General features: G+C 55.8%; 1 protein-coding gene across 3 annotated transcripts in view; it reads right to left on the minus strand.

Moving 5' to 3' along the window:
* Nucleotides 1-18,798, minus strand: part of AGAP3 (ArfGAP with GTPase domain, ankyrin repeat and PH domain 3) — a 156,424-nt gene that overhangs the window by 80,078 nt on the left and 57,548 nt on the right. For all 3 annotated transcript variants that reach the window (XM_075492083.1, XM_075492085.1, XM_075492084.1), the window contains exons 2-6: nt 17,521-17,579; nt 9,604-9,691; nt 9,322-9,407; nt 8,840-8,981; nt 6,096-6,230 (exon numbers count right to left, since the gene is read on the minus strand). In XM_075492083.1, coding sequence (XP_075348198.1) covers nt 6,096-6,230; nt 8,840-8,981; nt 9,322-9,407; nt 9,604-9,691; nt 17,521-17,579 — 510 coding nt within the window. The remainder of the gene's footprint in view (nt 1-6,095; nt 6,231-8,839; nt 8,982-9,321; nt 9,408-9,603; nt 9,692-17,520; nt 17,580-18,798) is intronic.

An 18,798-nucleotide genomic window follows, 5' to 3' on the forward strand; every position in this document is an offset into this window, starting at 1 on the left:
CACAGCAGAAGTCAGACAGTTCCAGAAACCTTACGCAGAGCGGAGTCCAAACCAGATCGGACATGGCAGGAGAAGGGAAGTCCTGCGTGGCCACAAGGAAAGCTTTTTCACCTTCCAGGGCAGAGGACTTTATGCCATTCAGGACAGCTTCCCAGAGCTTCACTGGAGAAGGCAGATTCAAGGCAGGAGGTTTCTCAATACCCAGAATACAAGCAGGTCCAATTTTAGAGGAAGAGGCAAGGTGAGAATGGTCTCTTGAAACAGGGAAGTTGAGAAGACCACCAGTGGGAAAAAAAGAGGAGGCCAGAAAAGATTCAGAAAAACTCATCAGCAATTGCTGTCCTGGGCAAAGAGCCTGGCAAAGGCTCCGCCTTGTCACTCACACATTAGTGGTAACAAAGGAATCAATCATCAGGCCAGCAAGACCACACTGGTGGTGATAAAATCTCACCAACCCTTAACTGAGGCATCTTGAGGCGGCCTTCGCGTTTCTGCTTGCCAGGCAGAGGTTCCTCCACTTCTTGAACATCAGCCAGACTTTTTCAAGGATAATTTCTGTCATTCTCTAAGCCAGCATCTGGGATCATTTGCTTATCACAATTTCTTTGGTGGCTACAGGCAGCTCTGTGATGCATAACCAGTGAGCCCTGCCTTGGCCACGGAACCTCTGTCCAGATACATTGCTTGGCATTTGTTTGCCAAATGTCACATACGGTGCTCCTGTGCATATTAGCACTTGAGCATCGCACGGTGTTTTAAAGCATACCACAGCATTCTGTCCTAGACGTTCTGGAGAAATCCCTCTACAGACACCGCCAGGAACGGTCAGCTCTGGGAGGAGTACCTGGACAGAGAGGAGGTGCATGTGAAGGTCCTCGGTGACGCGCCAAGGACCCTACAGAAAACACCTCGGGGGGGGGGTGGCACCTTACGGAGTTGCAGGACCTTGCACACTGCCCTGTGCACAAACTCTCAGCCTCTCCGTTGGAATGCTCCTGCCAAAGCATTCCTCAGAAGCATCACCCACTGCCCTGGAAGACATGGTGACGCTGTCAATCACCCCGACGGCCAGGAACAGACCAACTCACACCCCAGCAGAAGGAGGGACACCCGCTGCCCAGCTGTCCCACTCAGGATGCAGAAACCCAAACCAGCCCCTAGGCAGGAGAGCCAGAACCACCCTTGGGCTTTCAAGCTGAAGTCCAAGTCTGCAGCCCTGCGGCTGAGAAGGAACGATGGAGAGCAGCAATGCCGCCAGCATGTCAGCAGCAGGTTCTGGTGGGCCACAGAGAAGGTTGCCTTGCACGCCGTCCTGTCCCCTCTGATGCTCAGGGCCAGTGGGAGGAGAGACGCGCAGAGGTGAAGCTAGAGAAGCAACCCACAGCACTGGGGAGCACGCTGCTGTCCCTCCTGTGCCCTTCCAGGATCGGGCCTGGGTCACTCTTCCTCTTCAGGAACAACGCTGAGATAATCACTGCCAAGGGACTCTCAACAATTTGCTCTCTAACCTTTGCTTGTTACAGAAATGTTCTCAAAATGAAGCCCAAGAGCTGGGGCACCCCCATACCGATGGCTTCTTGCTATTGTCCTGGCATCCTCTAAACTCTAGGAGATTTCTGCGTACAGGAGCTCTGTGCAGGCAATTTTGAGAAGAAAGCCCTTTAACTGTAACTCTCCAGAGCCGAGAAGTCAGAAGGCGCATTCAGCACCAGCCTCCCACCTCACCAGGAGCTCTGCTGTGAGGGGACCACACCGACCCACCCCTCAGGCAGGCTCACCCTTGGCGAAGTTCTGACACTGCAGCTGGTGTCTGCCGGGCACTGGGCACTGCAGCGCACAGCCCAGCCTGCGTCACTCTTCCTGCCTGTGCCAGGGCCATCTCCTCGCGATATCTGAAGCCGCAGGCAGACTGTCCCATCTTTTCACAGAAGCAGTAACTGTGACATCTGGTGCTGGAAGCAACTTGGAAGTGATGAGAGAAGTGCAGTTCCGCACAGCAAACAGTTTCCAGGGGACTTTTGCCACACCACACATGAGAAACCAGCAAGGAGAAAGTCACCCCTTTTCTGCATGCCATGCATCCTTTTCACAGTGACCTCCAGAAGCCTGACTGCCTGGACAAAGCCTTCACCACTCCAAAAGATTCAACACAATTACAGTGGCACACACTGTAAAGTACGTGGTCTAGATTCCCGCACAACACAACCACAAACTTAGCTTCAGACCAAATACCCAGGAACTGCTCTAGGCATGGAGGAAGGGTCTCTGCTGCACCTGCCTGAGCAGGAGGGAGGGCACCACAACAGCTGGAGCCACCCAGTTCTTGGAGAACCTCTGAACAGCCGGTGAATGTGGAGATCCGAGGTTCTCCTTCTTGGAGCTTCCGCCATGCTCAGCAGCACCACGTGCAGACCATGGGGCATTTGCAGAGCCAGCAGCCTGGGAAGGAAGAGTGCTAGCCTCAGCCTTCAACTGAATACCGAGAGGTAGGATGGTCGCTCCGTCAAGCTGTCATGCTAGACCAGCACAACATTAACTCGCTGTCCAAAACCGTCAGTGATTGCTTGTAATGTTAGACAGGACAGTGGCATGGAAGGGCTGTCTGGGAACAGAGGTGCAGCATATGCTCTGCACAGCATGCACAAGCAAGCAAACCTTCGCAGTGAAAGCAAAGACCACCGCTTAGAGAAGTCTTCCTGTTTCTGCTGTGGAAAATCGACATCTTCCCCTGCCTGCATGGGGCAGGTCTACCACAATCTGGGCTGAGCAACTTGTGTTGGAGAAACCATAAAGATGAGGTCTGGCTGGTATCGCCACGCAGGGCAAGCTCCTCACACAATCCACAACTGCCAGCACTCCACCAGATCCCCAGCCAGATGCATCAGGACCCACCAGCGCTTGTTAGGAAAAGCCGCTTACCCACTCTGAAGATGCCTCATCCCGTCAACTCAGCTTCATCTGAAACTGTATCCTGGACGTTCCTGAGTAGTTCTCAGATGCCAGTGACATCTGGGACCGACGTGTTGGGCTCAGCTCTCCTTAGCTCCTCGCCAGCACCTCCTGCCCCGTTCTTTCCCTCCCCACCGCTGTGCTCAGGAGCGTCTGTGGTCCTGCCGTCGAGCAGGCAGGTGGGAGCACTGAGTACCTGAGATTTACTCCAGATCTCCTATGAGATGGTGGGTCCCTCTGCTCCATTTGAAACTCCCAGTTATCACACTGCTTTCTCCAGAGCTCTGAGCAGCACACTCGGCAAGGGCATTGATACTGGCAAAATGCACCGGCAGGCATGCGGCACCACGTGGCACACAGAGGCAGCCTACTGCAGGAAACGGCACGGCACAGGGAACCGCAGCAACGCAGGCAGCTCCTGCATACACAGACTCAAAGGCCAGAAGGATCTCTCCGTTTTTGAGGCTGACCTTTGTACGCTGCCAGCCACTGAACTTCACCCAGCCTATGCTGCACCAGTCATCTGGGTATGCAGCGAGTCTCTTCCACAAAGGGACTCAGTCTGGATTTGGAGAAAGTACAAGAGATGCAGAACACAGCACTTCCCTATGCATTTTTTCCAACAGGTAATGAAAAGAGGGCTATTAACAAAAAAGTAAGGATTCTTTAAAATTTGAATTTGACTGGTTTGGGCTTCTAGCATTAACTCTCTGCTAGCACGCAGAGTCTTAGTATCTGTGATTTTCTCCCCATGTAGACAGGTATGTAGATACTCTTATATTGTAATCAAGTCACCTCTTTTTGATTTATTCAATAGATAATCTCTTTTAGTGTCTCGCTATCAGGTATTTTTTCCAGCCTTTGATTAATTTTTGTAGCTTTTTTTTTTAAATCTTCTCGGTTTCTCTGTGTCCTTTCAAAGCGCTGACACCCGAGTTTGACAACACTCCAGCAACGGTCCCCCTGCTGCCCTGTACAAAGGCAAGAACCTGTCTGGGCTTCCACTCGGTGCTCCCCTGCTTACTCGCCCAGGGACAGCATCAGCCCTCCCGGCAGGGCAGCCCATGCTCCTTGCTCCATACAGCATCAGCATTTGCCCACATTGACATCAGTTTTGTATGAACAGTCTCCGATTACCACACTCCCGGGGGTCTTCTGGACTTCCTCAGCCTCACCGCTCCTCACGTGGACAAACCTTCTCCCTTGCCTCCTTCCTGACCACATGTACAGGCCGCGAATAAACCCAGACAAAAGACGAAGCACAGCACTTTGCAGGCGCTCGCTCCTGAGCCTTGAAGCAGCAGCTCAAGGTCTACCACCAAGCTTGCTAAGCAGCGCTGGCGCTAGAAGCCGAGTCCCGGTCTCACATGAGAGCTTTCACCTCGCACATCACACTGCTTAAAGTTGTGTTGTCTATGCTCCCAGGGTCAACAAAGAGAAAAAATAAACGCAGAGCACAATTCATTCCATCTTGAGATAAAAAAGGATGAGAAGCAGCCTAACAAACAGCAGCACCTACTCCTGCAGTGCCTTCCCCAGCCCCTTCCCAAACCCACTGGCTGCTATTCCTCACTGTACTGTCCTTCAGAGAAGGGACACCACTGAACCACTTTGAAGGAATAAGCTGAACAGATTTGGTGACACACAGCGCCAAACGCTTTCCGGAAGCCAGAATCAGCTGCACACACAGCCCACCTGCTGTTGCTCTCTCCAGACTTGCCCTGCAAACCGCTGAGTGGGTTTAGCAGATCCTCCCCTTCCAGGTCTGCTGCAGTGTTGACTATCCTCAACTATTCCCAGCCGTTCCTTCCCACCATTCCTCCATTACTCATGAGGAGGAGGAAGAAGGGGACACTTACAAGCAACCTGCCCGACAGGGTTGCCCCAGTTTCCCCAGGAATGCAGAGGCTGCTGGATGCCGAGGGGTTCCCTGCCAGGGGCCAGGTGGGACAGTTTGAGAGGATGCTCTCTGGGCTGACTTCTCAGACCGTCTCAGAGGTGGACCAGCAGCAGGAGAGGGGAACATCTCTACATGCTTCTGCATAAGAAAAGCAGCATGGTGACTATGATCCTCAGCCCCACAACAGGAGATTACTGGAGGGTCACAGACTTACGTAGGGGAAGGAGGATCACCAGCTCCAACTCGGAGGATGAAGGAGGCACTTGAAGCTGATGACAGGCTCAGCCCTGTGCCTTGCCCTCAGACTATCTTGCTGTGCTGCAATGAACCAAGCTGGATTTTTGCCTTCAGTCAGTCCTGCTGCACTATTATTTCCAAACTTTCTTCCATGCGCCTGCTCCACTTGCCAACACTAACAGCACAGCTCTCCTCTTTTCCAAAAGCAACTCTGCCCTGCCCAGCCACTCAGCTCTGCACAGACCCTTCCTCACACATTGAACACAGATGCACTCCAGAAGACAAAGTAGAGAAAGGGCACAGGGCAATATGCAGTCCCATTATAGGGCAAGGTCTCGGTTCATTCAAGCAGACTGCAAACTCCTAGGACATGCTGTAGGTTCCCTCTTCCACCTACAGCATCCCTGTCACGCAGACTCCTCTCCAAGTCTAAGCAGAAATACACTTCCACACACCGTTGCCATGAGGAACAGCTGCCCCATCTGGCCGTTCAGTTGCTGTTCCCTTATCTCTAACACCCAAAGGTTCTGCTGTGCTTCCTCCTCTCCTCCACGAAAGGCAATCAAAACCCTCTCTGAAGCTGCACACGTCCTCTGCAGGCTCACGCAGACTGCCGTGCTGCACAGGCCCACCACAGGGATGCAACCGTCCCCTGCAGCCTCTCTGCTCCCTGGAACAAGCGGCTACCCAGAGGACAGCCCCTGCAAGGAAGGCAGGAGAAGGGTGCTGCCCGGCCCTGCTCCGCGGTCCCTCGTGCACATCCACATGCAGTTCACCTACATGTCACACACAGAGGAATCCTTCCACACACACAGCCTGTCCTACTCCTTGGACCCGGTCTGCGTGTGTAAAGCAACAGCACTGCACACGAAGGTGTGCCCAACTCCCTCGGCCTCACGGCAGCACACCGTTCTAACCGAGAGCCGGCGGTCTAGGTAGTGTAAGCCCCCTCTCAGGGACAGCTTTGCTGCCCTGTCTCGCCCAGACACCCTCTACCAGCTGCAGTTACCATCCTGGAAGACTCTCTCCACGTTCAGTCCGTAGGTGGCACAGGTCTCATAGTACGTGCAGCGCTTCAAATCATTGGAAAGCTTCCGTGCCCGAGAATCGTCAATGACTCGGGGGTTCGTGGCGCTGATGGCATCTGGAAACCAAAGGGAGAGGAGGTTAAAAAGCAAGCACCCGTGTCCCATCTATCCACAGGTCCCAGGGCACACTCCTGACCTCCCACCTTCCCTTCACACGCTGGGATTCATAGTACACCCCCTGTCCTAAAAATGCCTTAGATTCCAGTCCCACGTTTGTAGAAAGATGGATTTGTTAAATGAACCTTTTTAAATGAACCATTTTTTAAATGAACCTTATTCAACTCTCCTAATCATCCAGCCACTGACGTTTCTGAAGACAGAGGGCAGAAACCAGTGGGAGGTGTGGCTGGCAAGGCAAGGCAGCCTGGATGTTAGGAACAGGACACACCACCACAATTTCACACAACCATGTCGTGAACAGTGCAGCTGTTGAAGACAACAGGACACCCAGTGACAGCAGACAGCGCTGGGGGCAAAGGTGTAAACAGCCTGACCTTGGGTCCAACTACAGCCTCATCTGCATGAGGATGCACAGTGTTTACAAGCGTTAGAAATGAGTAACATTGCCATCTGTCAACATGTCACTGGTCATGGCTGCTGTTAGCGAGCAAGTGCACTCATCTGCAAGTCCGCCTCAGTTGCAGAGTAAAATGGCTTTGCCAGTCTCGATCATTTTAGGTCTCACGGCCATATCCTACAGATTAAAGAATCAAAAGGGAGAAATCATCCTCAGTTAATTGAGAAAGACAGATCTGCTAGGATGCGCTCACAGTTGAGGCCTTGGTGGACAGCACTAAAAAATAGGCTTAATTTGTATCCCAGATGGCTGCTAAGTGCTCGCACGTTTTGGAAAAACTACCTTCCCAAAAGGCATCCAATTCCTTGAAGACATGCCAGGGACAAGCAGGGGCTGTAAATCATAGAATCGTAGGACCGTTTAGGTTGGAAAAGACCTTTAAGATCATCAAGTCCAACCGTTAACCCAGCACTGCCAAGTCCACCACTAAACCATGTCCCTAAGCCCCACGTCTACACATCTTTTAAATATCTCCAGGGATGGGGACTCCACCACTTCCCTGGGCAGCCTGTTCCAGTGCTTGATAATCCTTTCGGTGAAGAAATTGTTCCTAATACCCAATCTAACCCTCCCTTGGCACAACTTGAGGCCATTTCCTCTTGTCCTATTGCTTGTTACTCGGGAGAAGAGACCGACCCCCACCTCGCTACAACCTCCTTTCAGGTAGTTGAATGAACCCTCGCAGGAGGAGTTGAAGGAGTACTGGGACTGGCATTGTAAAGAAGTCCCCCTCGAACTCTCCAGCGGGTTGCTGAGTGACTGTACCAAGGCTGTGACCTCACCTGGCTCTAGGTCTGGGACAGCAATGATCACCAGCCCCTCTGCCATATCACTCTTCCCCATTACTGAGCCTCCACAGCATACGCCTGCAACCCCAGCCCAGTCCTGAACCAAGATCACTCAGTCATAACATTAATTACATAGTCTTTAAATATCAAAATTTTAACAACTTTGTTCTGCGCTTAATCTGGAGTCCAGAGCAGGCACCCTTGCAAGTCCCCTCCCGCTGTCACTGCCTGTCTTTCCAGCCTCAGAGTTTCTTCTTCACCGGAACGGGTCGCACTGCTCAGGAACTGGATCCTGCCAAGACCTTTTTCCCTCGCATCCTCTGTCCCCTGCTCCTGCTCTCTGCTGTCACCCTTACATCCAGACAACTTCTGCAGCCCCAGGCTCCCTCCTGCCTGTGCTTTACCATCTACAGGCAGTAAGGACACTCGTTTCGCAAGAGCAGAGCTCAGACCCCTGCAGCAATGCCCTCTGTGCTGCCCCTCCCTGCCTCTGGGCACCCACAGCAAGCCTTTCGGCGGCCGCACTGCCCCCAACGCACGCTGTGCAAGGCAGGAGCCGCGGTCAAGGGCTGCCCTCTCTCCCAGCGGCCCCTCTCCATCGGCAGCTCCTTGCCCAGGCGTGTCCGGGGTGCCCAGCTGGGGCTCCAGGCACTGCGTCTCCTGTCTCCACCCGCAGCCTCAGCTGTGGTTTCGTGACAGCTCCCTCACGGCCTCGGCCTCGGTCCCAGTCCCAGCTGGCTCCAGTCTCCAGCCCTGGGGGGCGCAGGGCAGTTCTGGGCTGCTGCTGCTCTACCCCACATCCACATGCGCTGGCAGCACCTCAGGGGAGATGATGCTCCACAGCTCAGGCCTCTTCTCAGCGTGCTAAAGCAAGCTGCCATCCCCCCAGACCTTCCCTGTGGCAGCTCGTCCCAGAGGACGAAGGGCAGTGCACCAGCAGAAAACCCTCCCACACCCAGCCCCTGCCTCCTGCCGGGGCCCAGCTGCTGCAGGCAGAACCGAGGAAGGCAGGCAACGCCAGCAGGTTTGGGCGTCTCCAAGAGGAAAGTGGCTCTGTGAAGTAAGGCAGCTCTCTGCAGGAAAGCTGAGATGTTCTGCGAAGGAATTACTCAGCTCCTCCAGGGCCCCAGACTGGGGGCCTCAGAGTAACTCTGTCCGGCGTTCGGCTTACAGACTGGGATCTCCCAACACACTCTCGGGGTTAGAACCCCGCGCTCTCTTGCCAGTGTAGACATGTCACCAGTGCTCCTGACTGAGGCAGGGAGGATGTGGGGAGGAAACCTGGCCGCCACGCTCTCACCCTGCGTGCCCACCAGCACCATCGGCACCTCCGCTGTGTTCCGGTAGCTGCAGAGCCGCAGGTAGTAGTTGTAGACTGTCTGGAAGCTGATCTCGTCCTCCAGGCTGAAGACAAACACCACAGCATCGACCCAGGCAGCAAACTGAGGGAGACACACCAGCTGTTACAGCCCAGACAAGCGTCCCAGAGCCCCGCGCCCAGAGCCGCCAGCAAGGGCAGCCACACGGCCGGTGCGCGGGGTGCTGCGGCCGTGCTCAGCCCAGCGCACGCCCCAGGCCCTGCGCGCAAGCTCCCCGGCACCAGGGGGAGGCCCTGGGATCAACTGTCACCAAAGGGGTAGCCCCTCCTCAGGCCTTGCAGTCCTCGTGCTCTCCCCCGACCGGGCTCCCGAGAGGCAGCCGGGTAGGTCCGTCCCCAGGAGCCCTCCGATCCCTCCGGCAGGACGGGGTGGGAAGGGACCACAGAAGGTACGGGTCTCCTACCTGGAGTTCAGGGGGGCCCCCTTCATCTCGAATCAGCAGCAAGTAACTCTGACCATCCACTACGATCTCCTTCTTAAATCGGCCACCTTGGGAAGAGAGCAAAGCAGCAGGTCAAGTGAGGGGGGGGGGCAAGCAGAGGGAAACCCCTAACGAAGGCCAGGGGAGGCTGCAGAGCCCTGTGGCAGCGGCAGATGAGGTGCAGAGACGAGGGTCACCTTTAGAGCCGGGGAGAGGAGCGAGGACCCAGACCACCCCCCAGGCACCCAGGAAACCAGACCTTACCCTCGGGAGACTCCTCCTGCACGTAGGTGCCAGTCAGGTAGCGGTGCACGAGGGCTGACTTGCCGCTGGACAGGTTCCCCACGATGCCCTGAAACAGAGGCGCACGTCACCCGCTGCCTGCGCGCCCAGCACGCCTCCCTCTACACGAGGCCACCCCTGCGAGGCGAGACCACCAGTAACCGGGCGCGTGCTGATGACGGGCACGTGGTGATGGGATGGCACAACCCTGCTGGTACTCGGTGAGAAGCCTGGGGGCATTAACTGCTCCCAGTCAGGCAGAGAGCAGCAGGTACTGGGGCGCAGCCACCCAGGCGGAGGGTGGTGAGGACCCTCGTCCTCCCCCAAACAGGCGCAGCCCCGTCAGTACCGTGTTAGCTCTTCTCACAGCCCTCCTGCTCCTCGGGGGACGCTTGCCCTCCCAAGCCACAGTGAACTCTGAAGGAAAAAAAACCTCATCTCCCAGCCCACACATCCCAAACTTCGGGGCACTACAGCTCTTGACAGCACCCGCCAGAAGGAGAAGGAGAGCAGAGACTGGCACGCGTTTGGTACGGCTGCTGCTTCCAACACCAGCAGCCAGGAACAGCGCTGGCTCCTCGCCGCAGCAGTGACGCTGCTGTAGCAGAGCGCACCTTTCCCAGCGGAGCCGGCTGTGCTGCCTACGCAGAAAGACACCCAGCACCAATTTTTAACTGAGCTGAAAAATAAAGATACCTAGCACTAATTTTTAACTGGGTTGAAACACACTAGGCTAGGGGTCTGTCAGTCTGGATCACCCCACGAATTTGCTACAAAATGATCACAGCTGTCCCAGGAGGGGTCAGCCAGACAACCCAGTTTTTCCTAATGTCAGCATTTTCCCAACGATTTAAAAAACCTCCAGTGCCTAAGGGCTTGCAAGTGTGCTTGCCTGCTGATGGGAGAGCAGTCCTTGCAGTAAAGGGGCATCTTCTGCCATCCTTGCAAAAAACCTAGTTCTGACTGGTCATCTTATATCCCACAGCTATTCCCCACATCCACAGGGACAATGCAGCTCATGGAGCGGGCTCTTGCGTTACTGAGCATCCCACCTTGTGCTCCTCTAGCCTCAGCTGCAGCATTGCTCTGATGGAGCTGGAGTCGAAACGCCGGGGCGATGCAGAGGCACCCTTCGCCCACGCTCTTCTACCTCCTCCTGATGCCCCAGGCCTGTGGAGAGGTGCTCTCGGCCAGGAGCCAGAAGAGCCGTTCCTAACTCACTTCTTACACAGGCCTGTGCATCTCAAAACGCTGGTTGGTGAAGAAGGCGGGCAAGCTCCTACCAGCTGTTCACCGTGCAGAGCCCAGGAAGCCGTCCTGGCCGAGCCGGGACCACAGCTCACCGTATCTGGGCAAAGCGAGCTCTCACTCCTCTTCCACACAGCTTCCCAAAAAGCACCTAACCTACCTTTGGCTTTGGATAGTCTGACGTTACCATGGATCTTCTTGTACATAACCGACCCCTGCTTTAGGGCACCCTACACCTGTCTATACCTCCCTCCCAGCACTCCCATGAAGACGTCCTTGGGCTGGGTGTGCGACACAACGACATCGCCATTTGGAGCACCTGCCCGTACTGCCCGCAAAACCCGGAGCCTGGGGGTTTATCCACTACTGAAGGTTCACGCTTTGTCCCACCAACTTTTTGTTGTTGTTGCCCAGCATACCATCCACCCAAATGCTTTTGTAGGCATCCTCCTTCTCTGTCCCCAAGACTAGTTAGCACGCATTGTGGGGACTTGCTGTTTCACTGGGATTGAAGATGTCTGGTACATCTACCAGACAGAAGCCACCAGAGACATCCCCGTGCAGACCTCGCAACAGGGCTGCTGTGTTTCTGGAAAATCCAACATCCCCTGCATGTCTGCAGCTGCTTCACAGCAAATGCACAGTGACACTAAAGCGTCTGGCAGTGCACCGCTGACCTTGCACCCTTCCTAAACCCACCACTGGACCAGACCACGAGATTCACTGGGCACGTGCAGAGTGTCCGCATTTGCTGGAAATACCAGAGTCTCCACGGAGGTGCTGCACAGAGCCGGTGGGGGTATTTCTGCGCAGGAAGTCCCCAGCAGAAGTACAGTATCTTTACAGTGAAAATGTCAAGCAGGCACAGAGCACTGAAAAGCTAATAGCATTCGTGAAAACAGCACATACCCTTACATGTAGGAAAGACAAAATCAAAATCCCAAGTCCCGTCACTTGTCTCCAGGTGTTGCCTGGGTATCAGAAACTGGCACAAGGCACGGCGGTGTCAGAGCTCTGCACTTGTCTGCTGCCACGGGAGAACCCTCCTGCCGGGCTCCAGCAAGCCCCGACTCCTGGAAACACGGACGTGGCACTGCCGGCCAACTCAGGGAAGAGCCCGTGCAGCTGAGCAGGGACCAGCTCCTTCCCAAGCAGGTGCCGCGCACCGCGCCCTCACCCCACCCACAGCCCGCCTGAGCCCGGCCCCTCTGAGCGCCAGGAACAAAACCTGCCGCGTGCTCAGCCCAGAGCCGGCACGGCAGGGGACACATCGCCGTGCGATGTGAGAGACCCGAGTCCCACACACTGGGGCCAGGGGCGGCTCTCCCCGCTTGGCCCACTGCCTCGGGCTGCGCCCACTCCCGCACTCCCAGGGCCAGGGAAGGGTGTCCAGGGCTGGCCCCGGGTGTCCCCGGCGCAACCCGCCCGCACCAGGGGACAGGACCGAGAGCCGCGCTGTCGGGGCAGGGCCTCCAGAGCCCAACAACATGCTCTGGTAACACCTCCTCATGATGTGCAAGCGTGGGCCACGACAATTTCAGCTCTGGCCACTGGCTCCTCCTTGCTTGCCAAGATCTACTCCCCGTCTCGGTACTCAGGGACCGTAGGCAGGTCTTGCAGACACAACCTGTGGTGACACCCCGGCGGCAGGCTGCAGCACAGGGCAGGCATGCCGTGCTGCCAGAAGCAGCCTAGCTGCAGTAGCACAGTGCTCCACTCCATGCCACCCGCCTGCAGGGACTGTGCCCGCCGCACCCCGTGCCTGCCCCCTGCATCCATCTTGCATTATGCCCCTGACTGCGCCACTGACACGGTCTGCACGACTGCAGAGCAAAAGGAATCAAGAACAGGCCATCCGGCCCAGCACTCGTTTGCAGTGCTATTTTCAAAGCCACTCAGTTGCTGGAGCAGGTCTGCAGTACAGCCGCACACAGCCCCACCAGCGCCGAAAGAAGCAGGGGGTGAGGAGAGAGGAGCGGCTGGGAACATTGAAGCTGCCTCTGCCACCAAAGAGAAGTTTAAGGCCGACCTTTTCCAGGCAAAGGTTTGAGCTTGATGAGTGAGTCACCACCAGGCAGGTTCTCCAGCTTTCAGCCAGGTGCTCGAAAGCTCCCGCTGCACCGGGTCCTGCGCCGGGCTACCCACACGCTCCTAGCAAGAGGTGAAGATCACAGAATCACAGAATCACAGAATCATATAGGTTGGAAAAGACCTTTAAGATCATAAAGTCCAACCATAAACCTAACACTGCCAAAACCACCACTACGCCATGTCCCTAAGCACCTCATCCAAACGTCCTTTAAATACCTCCAGGGATGGCGACTCAACCACTTCCCTGGGCAGCCTGTTCCAATGCTTGATAACCCTCTCGGTGAAGAAAAATTTCCTAATATCCAGTCTAAACCTCCCCTGGCGCAACTTGAGGCCATTTCCTCTCATCCTATCACTTGTTACTTGGGAGAAGAGACTGACCCCCACCTCTCTACAGCCTCCTTTCAGGTAGTTGAAGAGAGCGATAAGGTCTCCCCTCAGCCTCCTTTTCTCCAGGCTGAACAACCCCAGGTCCCTCAGCCGCTCCTCATCAGACTTGTGCTCCAGACCCTTCACCAGCTTCGTTGCCCTTCTCTGCACACGCTCCAGCACCTCAATATCCCTCTTGTAGTGGGGGGCCCAAAACTGAACACAGCATTCGAGGTGCGGCCTCACCAGCGCCGAGTACAGGGGCACGATCACTTCCCTAAAGATGCGCCGGCCACGCAGCGGTGGGCACTCAGCCGGTGGCAAACCACGCTACAGGAGCGCAGGAAACCCTCTGTTTGCTGGTGCCTCTCCCGCACTGCATGGAGCCAGCGAGTGGCAGGACCAGGCTGCCAGGAGCCCGGGACTAGGAAGTACAGATCAACACGCTCCCACGGGCATGCCCGGGCTGAACGCATCGCTGCCAGGTCTGTCACCCGCAACAGTAATTACAGACCATACACAGCACATTTAGACAGATGAGAACACGTACCAGACTGCAAACCTCACGGGTAACGCACACGTGCTTCTGGAGCCAAGCGGTCTGCGGAGACGTAAGGGCTACACGCACGCCGTAGCCCATGTTATGAACGAAGGTAACACCCCTTCCTCCGGCCGAGCCCTCCCTGCCGCTGCCGCGCTTCGATGACAGCGTGAGCGGTCTGGGATATAAAGAGGTGGAGACAGAGAACAAACTGTGGAGACCACCACGCAGAGTGGGCAGCCTGGGGGCTCAGCTCTGCGCCCAAGCTAACCGCAGCTCCAGTCCCTGGGGAAACCTTTGCAAAACAGAGCGGCTCCCCGAGGCCGCCTGGCTGCTAGGGCTCTACGCAACATCAGAGGTTAAACACCCCGACAATATTTAGCGCTCTCAAACTTGGATGGAGGCTGCATTTGCACTTTGCTTGCTTATAACCAAAATCCTGACCTACGCCTTGCTGAAATACACTTCTGCTTTGTGTTATCCTCATCTGGTGGTATAAACAAGCTCACAGAACTGACAGTCTTGAGGAACATAACCCCTCAGAGGCAGCAAACCGAAGTAAAAGGGGGTGTGTAGGCACCATGGAAACCTCTGTATCGAGACGTGTTGGGAGAACAAGGGAATGCAGCCTGCCTCTGTGCTGGCCAGTGGAGGGCTGATGTTGCCCAGTATCAGGTCTGGGGGACGAGTCCCCACCAACAGGCACCATTTGTGCCTTTGCCACAGGGAAGGCAAGATTTGCAGGAATCGCTGCCTTCTCTCAGACACAGACTCCTCTCAGCCTGCAGCAGATGGAGGAAGCTTCAGGATAAAATTGAGGTGGGAAAAACTGCTGAGCATAACTTAAATACATCGAGCTATTAAAAAACCTTAGAGAAGCGCACTGAGCACTTGTGGTGCAAGTGGGAACGTGAGCAGGGAAGAAAGCGGTAAGATCCCCACCTCCTGCAGGAGAGGTAAAGGAAACAGTTCATTCCTACAGAAGGAGGGATCTGGGCTGCAGTCAACGCTTTACGTGCCACGAAACAGAAGACTCCGATGAGCCCGTGGTTTTCCATACTCACAGAATTATGAATCCTGGTTCACAGGCTCAGCGTAGGCCTCCCCTGGGGACAAGGACCAGCAGATCAGAGACAGAGCGGGTGCCTCGTGCAAGCCTCTTCTATCATAAATGGTGTGTTCTGCCATGTATCAAAAGACCCTGTGTTTGCCCTGCACTAGGATGTCTTTTGTTTTCAGACACATTTTTCACGGGGGCACGTGGTGCACTTGGTGAAGCATCACAGAGGCAGGACCAAGGACTAGGTGGCTCTGCCATGGGAGCCGCTTCTGCAGCACTGCTGAGATCGCTCCAAGCCTTGTGCCAGCTGTGCAGGCAAGACCTTGCTCCACCCAGAGCACCTCCCTGTGTCGAGCGTGCCTCTGAGGACAGGGCTGGTGAGGCTGAGGCGGGAGGTGCTTGAAAACGGGAAGGCAGCAAAGCCCGGGAACGCTTCTTGCCAAATCTCAGCCATTTAGTGATTCCCATACGGACTCCAGGATGGGTGCCGTGTAGGGACCCCTTCCATACCACCATAACCTGGTGGTAACTCAGGACACTCGCTCAAAGACCAGTCTGTCTGCGCAGACCTGGGGAGAAGAGCTGGGCGCTGCGACGGACGGGGACGGCCGCACCGCTGCAGGGGCAAGATGGGAACCGAGGAAGAGAGGCATCGTAGCACTGGCGCACCCACGGCGCAGCCAGGGCCGGAGCAGCGCGGTGCGGACGGGGCCCTTAGACACCTGCCCAAAAGCTCAGGATCTGCCTGGCTTTCCTCGTCGCCGCTGGCTGACCGCCATCCCAGACCCAGGCAGGAGCAGCTCTACCACTACGCGACGTCCCTCCCTTCGCAGCCGCAGAAAGAAATAATCCCGGATGACCACCCCTCCACCCAGAGGTCTGCCCACCCAAGCACAGTGTCCCCCGCCACAGTTGGCTGCTGCAGCCTAACCCCAGAGACACGACGGAAAGGGCTCCAGCCCTGCAAGGCTGGGACCGAACCAGGACTCTGAAAGGCCTCCAGGCTTTTAGGAAGACCTGCGTCGGCTGGATGAAACCCCAGAGCAAGAGAGATCCCTGGAGGTCATGGAAAACATGGGAAAAGGATTGTGTTAATTGAGGAAGAACTAAAAGCTTTAGGTTTGTTTAGCTTGCAGCACTGTTTTGCAGCCTGCAGAATGTTAAAATGTCAGAAGGCAATACACAGAATAGCTGCAAGAATATTTTTGAACAGACACACATTTTACTAGCCAAACTAACAAATAAGTATTCAAAGTTTGTTTTAATTTTTACTTGACTGCAGATAAGAAAAATGTGGCAGCATGGTGCTGGTATGTCTTGCAAAAAGGCTTCTTGTTTCTCGGATTAAGATCGAAAAAAATTAATCTTGAAAGGGCTGAACGGAGCCATGCCAACAGTCTTCAAAAGGAGTTAAGGGCTGCCACCGAGAGCGCGAGAAGAGCGAGCGGTGGAACAGATTGCCAAGGTCCCCGAGAACAGCCAAACAGGCACTGGGAAGCGCCTGCGACGTCTTGCCCGCCCTGACGTCCCTTCCAGCGCTACCCCAGTGCTCGCAGCACAGCTGCCGAGGGTGCCTTTCTGTGAACGCCTGAACCAGCCCACGAGCTCATCGCCACCAGCAAGGAGGTCCCGCTTCGTCCCTTGCCCCAGGCACGACTGCTGCCCCTCGTGCTCGCCAGCCAGCTTGGCTCGAGCAGAACACCCTCTGTGTCTTCCTGCACCGCCGACCTGCGCTGGCTCACGGATGGCCCTGGCGAGCTGGCGCGCAGCCATCAGCGATGGCAGGCCATGGGAAACGTCTCCTGTCTCAGAGGTGCTGCGCCCCGAGACCAGGGCCCCTCCCTCGTGACCTTGTCCCACACGAAGGAGGCTGTGTCGGGGCAGAGGCAGCCCCCCTACCAGAGACCGTGTCCCAAAAGTAGGTGATGAAACCTGGTAACGGCATGCCCTGGGAAACCCGCCCTGCGTTGACAAACTGGAGGAGCTTCGCCCCCTCTGTCTGGCAGAACAAAGCACCAGAGGCGACGGTCTCATCCCACCAGCATCCCCCCACAGCAGGGACACCACGGGGCAGTCACGTCTGGGAGGTGGCCAGTAGAGGCCAGGGAAGCACCAGCGCAGGGCTGAAGTCAACGAGGCTCAAACGGGGAGGTGAAACCTCCCATGCGGGTAACTCCCACGCTTGGACGGCTGCTCTGAGGGTGACGACTGTGGATGCATGCCTGTACCGCTGCTCAGGGTCTGCCCCTGCTTCTGCTACACCAGAAGGTCTAGCCCGTGCACCAGTACCTGGTTGGGAATCACGACTCTGCTATGGCCAGCAGGAAGGGTGAGGTGCTCAAATATCGCCTTTCGACCTTCACATCCAAGCGCCCTTCCAGACCAACACACTCTCCCTTACAAGCGTGAGCCACCGAGAAGCTCTTGCCTTCCCCCAGCACAGCAGCAGGCCCAGCTCCTCTCTCCCCCCTGCAAGGCTGAAGCCCCTATGCATTTCCATTCAGCCACATTAAAACACAGGTTTTTCTCGTGGATTTGGAGAAGCGTCAGAGAACCATGGGTATCCGAGGCACGAGCCGTGAGTACTCACCACTTTCAGCTCAGGTACCGAGCGGCTCAGGGTCCATTCCTGGCTGTTCACAAACGAATCTGCAGAACAGAGAGCAGAAATCATCAGGTCACCGTGGTCTCCCTCGAGATCCTAACAAGGATCCCGCCACACTCTCCCTGCTCCCTCCAGGCAGGAGATTTATGGCTCTTCCCTCCCTTCCACCTCGTCTAGAGACACGAAGCTGCATGAGGTCCCGACACCGCCCATGCCCGGGAGGCTCTGCAGCCGGAGCTTCGGATGGGAAGGAGCGGCTGAGCTGAGGGCAGGAAGGCAGCGCAGAGCCCACGCACCGCGGGCTGGGGACCCTCCCTCCTGCCCTGCGGGAGCACAAAAAGCCCTACAGCATCCCCTTCCTCGAGGCACGTGGGACGAGGGAAGCACCAGAGACTAGACACCTTTTCGGGGGGCACATGCTGTAAAGGACCCAGAACCGAGGGCTTGTAATGGCGAAAGCAGTGCCCTGAGCACTGCGCTCAGGCTTCAATACCAGCGTGTTGTACGCAGCGCAGATAAAGAGCTGATGGCACGCTATAATCTATGTTCGTGACTGAAAGTGAACACAATTAATTATGTGTATGTTATGTAATTTGCAGAACATTGTAATAGGCTTAAGAAGGTTGTAACAATCAGGCACGGCTTTGAGCGGTGCAGGAAACACCCTCTCTCCTGCCACAGAAATCACAAACACTTCATTTACATCCAAACAATCTCCAGGAGCGGGTCAAACAACAGACTTCCCAAATAAAATCAGACTCACTGGAGGAGGAGCAAGAGCCTGGAAAACACCTTGAATACCTGAAGTAGCCAGTAGACACTCCTAACGAAACCGGAGTCCTCCATTTGCCTTGGATGAGGAAGTACGTACGTCCTCCACCCAAAGCCAGATGGCTATGGGGTTAGGGGCCAAAACAAAAGAGCAGCACTTGCTGTATGTTAACAGTGTAAAAATAATAAAGGATTTTTGGAGACCGGAAGCCCCTGGGAGCACTGCTTCTTCAAGAACCTGTAATAAACTTGCTGAATTCGCTGCCACAGACTATTGCAGAAATGGAAATCTCAGACAGGTTCAAAACAGGAAGAGGCGAATCCGCGAGACCCAACCGCAGGCAGCTATTGAGCACAATGGCCCAGGCACTACTGCTGCTCAGACGTCACCTGAGGCCGCAGCGGGATGCCAGGCCAAAGGGGAAGATGGCTCTAGACCTGCTCCGCTGGCGCGGGAGCTGCGAGCTGCCCTTCCCTGCCTGCTCCTCCCTG

Source organism: Mycteria americana, chromosome 2 (assembly GCF_035582795.1).
Source record: "Mycteria americana isolate JAX WOST 10 ecotype Jacksonville Zoo and Gardens chromosome 2, USCA_MyAme_1.0, whole genome shotgun sequence".
Classification (NCBI taxonomy): Eukaryota; Metazoa; Chordata; class Aves; order Ciconiiformes; family Ciconiidae; genus Mycteria; species Mycteria americana.